This window comes from Tachysurus vachellii, chromosome 20 (assembly GCF_030014155.1).
Source record: "Tachysurus vachellii isolate PV-2020 chromosome 20, HZAU_Pvac_v1, whole genome shotgun sequence".
Taxonomy (NCBI): domain Eukaryota; kingdom Metazoa; phylum Chordata; class Actinopteri; order Siluriformes; family Bagridae; genus Tachysurus; species Tachysurus vachellii.
This window is the reverse complement of record NC_083479.1, coordinates 1,341,731-1,353,804: the sequence shown is the minus strand read 5'-3', so window position 1 is coordinate 1,353,804 and position 12,074 is coordinate 1,341,731. Positions and strand designations below refer to the sequence as shown.

Here is a 12,074-nt window from a genome sequence, read left to right as displayed (position 1 = left end):
TAGCACTGCATAGCATAGCATAGCATAGTGTTAAATAAGATAATATAGCATTTTATTTTCCTGGGTGTACGGTACACTAACGTACACTGCAATATAAAACAGGACAGCTGAGTATATTACTACGTATTGCATAGTATTATTTAGTATAGTATTGCACAGTACAGTACAGTACAGTGCAACAGAGTATCTTGTGGCATAACACAGTAAAGCTTCTTCTAGCCTATAGTATTCACTTTATTTTATTAACACACATGTTCAGTCCTGGCTTTAGTATAGTATAGTATAGTATAGTATAGTATAGTATAGTATAGTATAGTATAGTATAGTATAGTATATTGAAGTATAGCACAGTTCTTCATAATATAGAATAGTTAATTATAGTTCTGAAAGTATACTAAAGAGCAGTATAGTATAGTACAGTATATTGTAGTATGACACAGTGCTATTCCTTGACTTGCTTCATAATATAGAATAGTTAATTATTGTACTCACAGTATATTAAAGAGCAATATAGTATAGTATAGTAAAATATATTATAGTACAGTATAGTATAGTATAGTATTGTATACTATTCTATACTATACCATACTATATTATAGTATGGTATAGTATAGTATAGTATAGTATAGTATAGTATAGTACAGTATAGTATACTATGGTATAGTGCAATTCAGTATCATGTTGCTTGTATTATAGAATACATATTCATTTATTTTATTATACAAGAGGTATGCTAGAATATAACAAAGCAAAGTATAATATAGTACACGAGATTGTGTTGCAACATAAAATGGGATTTAACACTATTCAATGTACAGTAAAATGCAATGCAATAGAATCAACATGCTATGAAATTGTATAACACATCATAGCATGTAGAGTATTATAGCAAAGTATTGTATAAAAGGATATAGTATAGTGTGGTATAATAAAGAACCGTATATCATAGTACTGAAAATACAGTAATGTTTACTGCAGTATGGTATAGCATGATAGAGTATAGTACAGTATAGGATGTTAACTCAGCTATATACTGTATATTGTCATGGTATACCATGCTGTAGTGTACTTTGTAGTACTTTACTATATAACATATAATAATGCAAATAAGAAAAACAACGAGATACATGAGAAAAGTACCGATTGGCATGAATTAAATCATATAACAACAATTTAAGAAATATATTAGGATAATTAAGGTTTTCTTATAATGTTAATTTTTTTAGTTTCTTGCCCACGTGGTGTCACTGCAGACCGTGACATTTTTATAACCCACCCTGCTTCCTCCTTGTGTTGGGTATTCTGACGTTAAGTATTTGCAGTCGAAGTGAGACACGATTTGATATGGACTAGAGGACGATGCATTTTATGGATTGTCTCTGATTAGCGAGATATCTTCATATGCAAATCTGCTTTCTGCTTTGGAACACAAAGGATGGCTGACCGAAGAAATCTTTTGCATGGGATGCGATTTATTTTGTGTATGTTGCCATGTTTGCGCGTTGGAGTGAATTGTCAGATCGCTTATTCTGTGGCCGAGGAAGTAAATATCGGGACTGTCGTTGGGAATTTGGTGAAAGATATGAGTCTGAATATAGACGAGTTGGATGCACGAGCATTCCAGCTCGTGCCTGGGTCGAAGAGCAGGTATTTTCACGTGAATCTTCAAACTGGCGTTTTGTATGTTAGGGAAAGAATTGACCGCGAGGAGCTCTGCTTTAATTCCCCCACTTGCTCTTTAAATTTCGAAGCCATAGTGAATCACCCTCTGAGTCTGTACCGAGTCACGGTTAATGTTGTAGACGTTAATGATAACTCTCCTGTGTTTCCAGTGAAAGCTCAGATATTGAACATATCTGAGTCAGTGCAGCTGGGAGCTAGATTTTCGTTACTCAGTGCATTTGATGCTGATGCTGGTTCTTTGTCAGTAAAAAGCTATAAGCTGAGTCCAAGCGAACAGTTTGCGTTGGATGTTAACACTGGAGGAGAGCATGTCATGTCTGCTGAACTTATCCTCCGCAAAGCTTTAGACAGAGAGAAAGAACCCATAATAAAACTAGTGTTGACAGCGTTTGACGGAGGGAAACCGCACAGGTCTGGATCAATGCAGATTATAGTCAACGTTTTAGACATTAATGACAACGCCCCTGTGTTTAACAGTCCTCTTTTCAAAGTACGCGTGATTGAAAATGCCCCACCGGGAACTACGATAATAAAACTAAATGCTACTGACGTAGATGAAGGCCCAAACGGTGAAATCAAATATCTTTTCAGCAGTCACGGTCAAGAAAAGAATCTAGATACATTTGCAATTAATTCCGATACAGGCGAAATTTTAGTCAAAGGTGTTATTGATTTTGAAGATAAAGCTTTCCACGAGTTAAGAGTTGAAGCCCATGACAAAGGCATTTCTCCAATAACAACTAGCTGTAAGGTACTTGTTGAAATCATAGATGTTAATGATAACGCACCAGAAATTAGCATAACGCAATTACAGATAAGTCTGAGGGAAGATGCAAAACGTGGCACGGCTGTAGCGCTAGTGACCGTTTCAGATAAAGACGGAGGAGCCAACGGGAAAATGAGCTGCAAGTTGATTGGTGAACTGCCATTTAAACTCGAGTCGAACTATAAAAACTATTATTCTGTTGTACTCGATGGCCAGCTTGACAGAGAAAAGATTTCTCTGTACGATATAACCATTACAGCGACAGATGAAGGAACTCCGCCGCTTTCAAGCTCCAGTGTGATTCATGTTCAAATTTCAGACGTAAATGACAATGCACCGAGTTTTACCGAGACAAAAATAAATGTGTATGTTAAAGAAAACACGCCACCCGGAACACTTCTGCACTCATTCTCAGCGATCGATCGAGATTTGAATGAAAACGCCGAGGTTTCATATTCTATTTTAGAGAACAAATTAGATGGGGTATCTGCCATAAATATCAACTCGCTGACCGGCCAAATGTATAGTCTGCAATCCTTTAATTACGAGGAAAATAAGATTTTTAGTTTTCAAGTAAAGGCCACTGACTCTGGTGTTCCTCCTCTTAACAGCACAGCCACTGTAAACGTTTTTATCCTGGATGAGAATGACAACAGTCCAGTTTTTCTCCCTCCTTATTCTGAACCCGGGTCAGTAAACAGTGAGAACATTCCCTACACTGCTGAAGCGGGGTATTTTGTGGCTAAAGTCAGAGCTGTAGATGCTGATTCAGGTTATAATGCACTATTATCATATCACATAACCGAACCAAAGGGAACGAATCTCTTCCGAATCGGAACCAGCACCGGAGAAATAAGGACTAAAAGACGAATGAGTGACAACGACTTAAAAGCTCACCCGCTTATCATTACTGTCTCGGATAATGGAGAACCTTCACTGTCCACAACTATGAGTATTGAAGTTGTGGTTGTGGAAAATATGGACAGTCTGCAGCCTTCACTAAGACAAGTACCAGTGAAGGAGGAGAATTTTTCTCATCTGAATCTCTATCTGCTCATCGCTATTGTCTCGGTGTCCGTGATATTTTTACTGAGCCTCATCGCTTTAATAGCAGCTAAATGCTACGGTACAGACGGTGGTTTCAGCAGGTCCAGCGCTCCTGTGATCACTACACACCCTGACGGGAGCTGGTCTTACTCTAAATCCACTCAGCAGTATGATGTGTGTTTTAGTTCAGACACACTGAAGAGTGATGTAGTGGTTTTCCCCTCGCCGTTTCTGCCTGCCGACGCAGAGCTGATCAGCATTAATGAAGGAGACACTTTCAACAGGACGCAAACTCTTCCTAGCGTTGGGAAGGTGAGCACAATTGAGGTTTTAGATGATGATTTGGTTCATTTATTGGATTAATCTTGTCCACAACTTATTGCATATAGAACGAGATTATCTTTCAATTTAAGACTGTAATTTCAGCACCATCAAGTTGGACAGAGAATCTGCTAAGTTAAAGTGTAAATGAAGTACATGAAGTTACATGCTTTTTGAGGAGCAAAATAGTATATACTGTATTTATTTTTACTGTATTTACTGTAAATACTTGTAATGGGACAACCAAATAACACTTAAAGGTTCAAAACAAGCAACTATCTGTACTTATATACTGTAGCGTATGTGCTTGCTGACAGGCCGAGACAGCACATTTCACTCGATTCCTGTTATACTACAGTATATTCCTGAGTGAGTAGGCAAAGATTCATTTACATTTCATTTGATTTGTTTTTGTGAACCAGTAATGACTGATAATCTCTTATGATAATTATTCATCTCATTCATTATTTAATATTACATATTTGTGTGTGCATTTATATCTTCAAAAAGAATTCCACAAAGTTTATGAGCCTATGTTTGTTTGCATGTTTGTACTAAACTTTGACACATTACATACCTTTCAAATATGTCAGATGTTCATTATGGAAATAGAGACATAAACACATGCCCTAGATATTATTCGACTTTGATTGCAGGGTTTTTTGTTTAGATCATGGTATGATATTGAACCTGACTTTTCTAGCTCACACATGGTCTGTGTTAGAATGAGGCTTCTTATAGACACCGGCATATTTGCATTTTCCTCTGCTTTTAAGGATGGTAAGGAAAGTGTGTGGGAGGTGGGTGAGATTTGTGGCTAAACTCAATGACGTGGGTTGGGTTTGGCTGGAGTAGAGATTTGGCTTGTAATATAAGAACCTGTAAACTTGTACATTTCCTTGGAGTATGTTCCAAAATCTAGTGCCTGAGATTCAGTTTTAGCACAGAGAACCGAAATGACCCATGAAATAAAGGAACGATTGAAGGGGACTGACCTTGAGCTGCACTCCCAATGCACAGGCACATATTGTGTCCTTCACAGTGATCAGACTGGTGGAAATGAGGCAGAGCTTGGGTCCACATGGCCTGGCTGAGAGAGAGAGATATATGGATTAGAGCTCTATGAGGATAGTTTGCAGTCCCAGCTCTGTAACCGCAAGGCTCCAGCATCCTCATTTATATTCTGCATCCTGTTATGTAGCTAAATAATTGACACATATTTTCATGCACCTGATATTCTTTTCTCTAAAGCAGCCTCTCATGTCTCATTTGCATTTTCTTTCTTCCTGTGCTCAGATTCATCTCCTGAAGCCTTCCCAAGTAAAATCTAGTGCAATTTTCACTTTTAAAGTAAAAAACAGCAGCACTTTGAAGTCTCTTGCTATGCAAATTACACAGTGTGAATTAATGACTGTGGTTAACTCTGGCAGTTCATTTCTTCCTTTTCTTTAACTAAAAAAAGCAGGATGTGGTTTAAAAATACTTACAAACACTATTTATTATTCAGGCCACATTAGCAAATCTTTTTTATTAATTCATTAGAACGTTATTATAAACTTCATCTATATATCTGTCTATTCGAAGCTCAAGAAGAAACTTTTTTGTGTTCCTCAGCTTTGCCGCAGCACAGATCTGTAACAGATTGCACGCATTTTAATTTTAACTTGGGTTTTCAGTTGGAGTGATGACAAACTGAGTCATACTTTACACACAGAGGAAGGAAGGCTCTACAGTCATGTGCTTAATAAAAATACAGGCATGCCGAGAGGTAGACTGAGTGTGAGTGTGTGTGCGTGTTTATGTGTGTGCGTGTGCTTTTTATCACAAGTATTACAGTTTATAATAAACAATTCATATAATCAATGCCACATAGAGCCACCTCAGATAAATTTATATCTGTGTTAAGCCTTGATTTCTTACATTACATTTTCCATAATATATTATTTTCTTTATATGAATGAATTAGTAGAATTACGAATCCTTCTGCATGTGTGACATCTTCTGCTTATACTGGAGGATAAGATCTTTTTTGTATTCTAAGTGAACCCGAAGACAGAGTTCAAGCAGTAGGTTGAGACTGGATTTTTCCAGAGAGGGATCGTGTTGGTAGATGAATATCATTAGGTAATTCTGCAGTGTGGGCATTTGGGCTGGGTTTTCTCTGCAGAGGTCTGCAGGTGGCAGACTGATTTAAACTGAGCAGACTCAAGACAGGAAGTGCTCTCTAGCTCCCTCTGCCAATGGAAGTGGTGCATGTCAAGATTCTTACTAAAAATTCAGCTGAATGCTTTTGGCCAGTAGGGGTCACTTAATTTCATGGCATTGCTTTGAACCTCTCTCTAATCTGTTTAATCTCTTAATCTCTCTGTCATTCTGTTTGATTGTGAATTAGTTGATTTGATTCAAACGACAAGTCCTTTTTTTCATATTTCCTTATCTTACTGCATCAACATTCACTCAAAGCAAAATGACATTAAAGTCATATTATAACATCAGATTAATGGAAACAATATCTGCAGAAGGAATGCTTTTTGGAGCTCTTAGTCACATTGTTGTGTGAGAGAGGATGAGGAAGACAGATGACTCACAGCTGGTAGTGGATGAACTGGTGTGAACAGCATTCAGGTCATTGCTCATCCTGTCTCATCTTGTTTTGGTTTTGGCTTTAGGGTCATTCACCGGGTAATGATGAATTATAGGGCAAAAAGGGATCAGGTGAATCTCTGTGCATGTGCTCAGGGGACAGATGGAGAGCAGGTACTGTTCCAGGGTGAGGCAGTGACACACATCTGTTAGGACTGAATAGAAATAGACAAAGAATAAGTATAACCATTAAAAAAAAGTAGTGTATTAATCCATAAAAACAATATTTTGAGTTCATTTATTTGTATTCAAATTAAATAGGTGTATATTCTGTTTTTATATTCACGGTGCTGTTCAACTTGAACAACCTGCCTATACGGTACAGTGAGATTTATTTGCTAATTCATCTCTACCTAAAGAGAGCAATGCAGCAGCACTTTAGTCCCTTAATCTATTCAATCCTCTACATTCCTTATCTCCAAACTGTATTCAAACAGATCAGCTTTCATAGCTTCAGGTTGTAACTTAGTGCCTTATAGTTGCAGTACATTCTGAAACTCTATAGTTTCTGCATTTATATTTTCATATTCCAAGACGCAACATCTTTAATTTCTCATTAATATTCTGCTGGACATCAGTGAAAAATGGTGAGCAAGAAAAATTTCTGTTATGAATTTGTTGGATTTTTTTTTCCTATTGAATGCCATTTTTAATGCTTTATCAAATAACACCGTCCTCCTGTGATGTCTATGACATTCCAGTGAAAAGTATTTAATATGTTTTAGACTGCAGGTTTCTGGTAATTACCAATCTGGTAGAAGAAAGAGGAGAAAAAGTGATATGGAGAAATGGGAAGGGGAAAAAAATCTGAGAAAAGGAAAGAAGGTGGAGGGAAATTGAGCAGGAAGAGTGATGCATTAAAGAGAGAGGTGCTTTTTTAGGGCTTTCTAAAAGTGTATCCTTGCTTGGGGGGGGTAGTGCCAGTTCAGCCTGTCTGTGCTGTCTCTCTCAGATGGGTTCATCTCTGAACAAATTCAGCACACTTACATAAGGGAGGTCAGGATGAAGTCACGGAAAGATGACATGAAGCATGATTCCTAATTTATAAATGACTATATGTTACCAGAAATGTAGAACAGCCACAGTATGAATGTCAGACCTAATTATAAAGACTGATAAATTGACATTTTCTAAATCCCCTCTATATAATTACAGACACATCATTCTGCCTTGTGATCTAAGTGAAAACTGAAGATAGACTGTCTTCTCCTTCACGGAATGTTTGGATGCTTACTTCACATGAAACTTCATGCGTTTATTTCTGAATAGAGACTTTATCTGTCTTCCCCAGATGGAAGCTTATATAATGTGATGAGATTATTCCGAGAAAGAGATTTCACACTGCAGCTGCTAATGTCAATGTTAAAACTATAGTACGTACATAGCAGCTTTTTGCATGAAAAAAACTGACAGTGCTTTGGACATAAGAGTTGTTTTTGGGAGAGGAGAGAGATTTACAACGGCTTTATTTTGAAGCGACTGACAATTTTTGACATTTTTTTTTTTTAGCATCAGACAATTTGTTAATTTAATTTGCTGAACAGAAGGATGTAGAATAGAAGGCCAGGGAAGGACACAGCAGGAAGGATGGTTAAATATATCCATATATATATATATACATACAGAAGGTGGGAGGAGAGAGAGAGAGAGAGAGAGAGAGAGAGAGAGAGAGAGAGAGAGAGAGAGAGAGATGTTTTAGATGCACAGGTACAGTTTCAGGTACAGAACACTAGAATAGATACACACTACAGCTGTGTCCGTCCCATTAAAGGTGGAATTCCCTCTGACAAACAAACTGGCTTCTTATTTAAAGAGAGATTTTAGAAATGTTAGTGATTAAAAAAAACTACAAAAAGAAAAAACAAAATGAATCAAATTGAGAGCGTGAACGAGAAGTGATATTTGTGCTAAATTTATTTAGCTTTGACTCATTGTGTGTACTTGTGAAACTCTTGTGAAACTCTTTTATTTACCTTCACATCTTTACATCTAAGATCATTTCTTTAACCCCTTAGCCATAATATACTAACAAAAATGTACCTATAACCTCGTCTACATTCTATTACACACATTACATTATACACAATATATATATATATATATATACATATATATGTATGTATGTATACATATATACATACACACACACACACACACACACACACACATATATATATATATATATATATATATATATATATATATATATAAAATGTAGACGAGGTTATAGGAAAAGTTTCAGTGACAGCTTTTTAATATGACATTTTGAAGAGAGCGCAAACCTATTCTCTTTTCAGACATGTCAGTGTTCATGCCTCAAGTCAGAGTGTTAAATATTTGAAGGAAAGCCTGCTTTATTTTGCGAATGAATTAACAGCACCGTTATGTAGCGCTTTCTGTTACAAGCACAGAGGAACAGAAATGTGGTCAAATTGTAAGTAGAAGGAGCAAGGGGAGGGCTGGTGTGTGTGTGTGTGTGTGTGTGTGTGTGTGTGTGTGTGTGTGTGTGAGCGAGAGAGAGAGAGAGAGAGAGAGAGAGAGAGAGAGAGAGAGAGAGAGAGAGAGAGAGAGAGAGAGAGAGAGAACCAGCAACAGAGAAACACACCCGTTAACGGCGCGCAAATGCAAAAAAAGAAAAAAGGCGAGAGAGAGAGAGAGAGAGAGAGAGAGAGAGAGAGAGAGAGAGACGGACAAAGAAACCATGGACACGGCCACTGAATATATTCGTGCACATTTACTACGGAAAATGTTGCTAAACCAATAAAAAAACGAAATGAAGGACAATTAGGAAAAATTAATGCCGTGCAGGGAAGCGAAGCATTGCTGCAAAGAGAGCTGTTTTTTAATCTGTTTGCGGATTCCGGGAGCTTGCGATGGCTGTTGCAGGGATATGTTGCAGCTGTGGGGGAAGAAATGTGCCTCTTTTGTCATGTTTGATGCTTTTGTTCTGTTGTGGCTTTACATTTGGTCAAATACGCTATTCAGTTCAAGAGGAATCTGACAAAGGAGCGGTCGTGGGTGATATTGCGCAAGATTTGGGTCTGGATGTGGCAAAGCTCTCGGCTCGAAGTATTAAGGTAACGGCCGACGGAGGAAAACGGTATGTGGATGTGAATCCTAAAAACGGAAAACTGTTCGTAAATGAACGAATCGACAGGGAGGCGTTGTGTGACAGGACCGGTGGGTGCGTTTTAAATTTTGATTTGCTTCTTGAAAACCCGTCCGAGGTGCACACCATCGATGTGGAGGTGGTCGACGTGAATGACAACGCGCCGCAATTCCCTAGAGACGAGTACCAGTTGGAAATAACGGAGTCGGCGTCGCCCACTTCACGTTTTCCCGTCGAGCACGCGCTGGATCCAGATTTCGGGACCAACTCGATCCGCTTTTACCGACTTGGACCAAACGAGCATTTTGCGCTCGATTCCAACAAACCCTCGCCTAACAGCAAGCACGTCGAGCTCGTGCTGAAAAAGCCTCTGGACCGCGAGCAGACCCCTTATCATCAGTTGATTCTGACAGCGTCTGACGGCGGCACACCAGCGTTGACAGGTACAGCAAAAATTAATGTGCGCGTCTTAGATTCGAACGACAACAATCCCGTGTTCGACAGCTCCGTGTATAAAGTGAAACTGCTGGAAAATCCACCGAAAGACACACTCGTTATTAAATTAAACGCCACGGATCAAGATGAGGGTACAAACGGGGAGGTGTTCTATTCATTCAGCAGTTACACTCCGGAAAGGGTTAGGCAAGTGTTCAGCATGGACACCAACACTGGAGAAATTCGAGTCCGGAGCAACGTGGACTATGAGGATACCAACACGTATGAGATGTACATCCAGGCCATGGACAAAGGACCGGCTGCAGTTGCGGCCCACTGCAAAGTGGTTGTGGAGGTGGTGGATGTGAATGATAATGTTCCAGAGATTGTGCTCTCATCCCTGTCAAGCCCGGTGCGTGAGGATGCTCGTGCCGACACCGTTGTGGCCTTGATCAGTGTAACAGACCGTGACTCTGGCCCAAATAAGCAAGTGACGCTGGAGATCCCACCTGGCCTTCCTTTCAAAATCAAGTCTTTCAGGAACTATTACACTTTAGTAACATCTGCCTTCTTGGACCGTGAAGCCACAGCAGCCTATAATGTGACCCTCAGTGCCACAGACGGTGGCACTCCTCCACTCTCCTCCCGGAAGACCATACAGGTGGATGTGGCAGATGTTAACGACAATCCACCACGTTTTGAGCAGACCTCTTACACTGTGTATGTTATGGAGAACAACGCTCCCGGATCCTCTCTTTGCACTGTCAAAGCTCTTGACTCAGACGTGAACGAGAACGCTCGCATCACTTACACTGTTCTGAATGATAACAACCACGGTATTCCTGTCACTTCCTATGTTTCCATCAAGCCAGACACAGGTGTGGCTTATGCTCTCCGCTCCTTCGATTATGAGTCAATAAGGGAGTTTCACTTCCAGGTAAAAGCTCAGGATGGGGGTATACCACCCCTCAGCCGTGTGGCTACTGTCTATATCTATGTAATGGACCAAAATGACCATGCGCCAGAGATTGTGAATCCTCCAGCCAATGGGACACGTTCAACAGAAACAGTGATGAAGAACATTGAAGCAGGTGTTCTTGTCACCAAGGTGGTAGCATATGATGCGGATGCTGGACAGAACGCTTGGCTCATTTATGTTTTGGATCAGTCTATAGATCTTGATCTGTTCAAACTGCATGAGCACACGGGGGAGATCCGTACAACACGTCGAGTCCTGGAAGACAACTCCACCTCTTTCAGTCTAATTGTGCTGGTGAAAGACCATGGAGAGCCCCCACTTTCCTCTACTGCCACCATCAACATAGCTGTCATGGAGGTGCCACCTAAAGTCACCCCTGACCCCAAGAGGATCATTCGCCCTCACAGTACACCTCTCTTTTCTAATGTAACTCTTTACCTAATTGTAGCACTCAGTGCCACAACTTTTGTGTTTCTGGTCACAGTGGTGGTGTTGGCCATAGTGCGCTGCCATGCCTATTGTACCCAACCCGGCTCATGTTCACCCTGCTGTGTGTCTCAGAAAGGCACACAAGACAGTGGGCCTGGAGGAGGGGCAGGTGGAGGGTCACAAGCCAATAATAATGTGGTTCTCCGCAGAGATCTTAAAGTCGAACCTCACTATATCGAGGTTCGTGGAAATGGATCTCTGACCAAGACCTACTGTTACAAAACCTGCTTGACTGCCACATCAGGCAGCGACACCTTCATGTTTTACAACACGGGTCGGCCCATCAGTGGGACCTGGGGTTCGGAGCGTTACTTCACAAGTGGCAGTGGCTTTGTGCGCAGGCTCAGCATGCCAGATGCAGCAGTACAGGTTTGTGGTTAGATGACTGCATATATACATATATGTATATGTATGTATTGGAAATAATCTGTTTTTGTCTAATAGTCCATAAAGAGTTTTAACAAAGAACATCATCAGTATGTATAATCACCATACACATGATAGAGCCATATACACCTGCAGAACATTTGGCTCTGGTTTTCCTGCTTGCTTGGTGTAATTGAAGTAAAAAACTTTATTACAGTATATATTTTCTTCTCTTT

The 12,074-nt window shown here is 39.8% G+C and overlaps 1 protein-coding gene across 7 annotated transcripts in view; it reads left to right on the top strand.

Annotated features, from left to right (window-relative positions):
* LOC132862899 (protocadherin alpha-C2-like) overlaps window positions 1-12,074 on the top strand; it is a 59,036-nt gene that overhangs the window by 37,497 nt on the left and 9,465 nt on the right. The window contains exon 1 of one of the 7 annotated variants that reach the window (XM_060895289.1): window positions 1,142-3,808. The exons of 5 other annotated variants lie outside the window; for them this stretch is intronic. In XM_060895289.1, coding sequence (XP_060751272.1) covers window positions 1,436-3,808 — 2,373 coding nt within the window. In that variant the 5' untranslated portion in view covers window positions 1,142-1,435. Of the gene's footprint in view, window positions 1-1,141; window positions 3,809-9,125; window positions 11,842-12,074 lie in introns of those variants that run through there. One more of the 7 variants, XM_060895287.1, reaches the window with a different exon arrangement.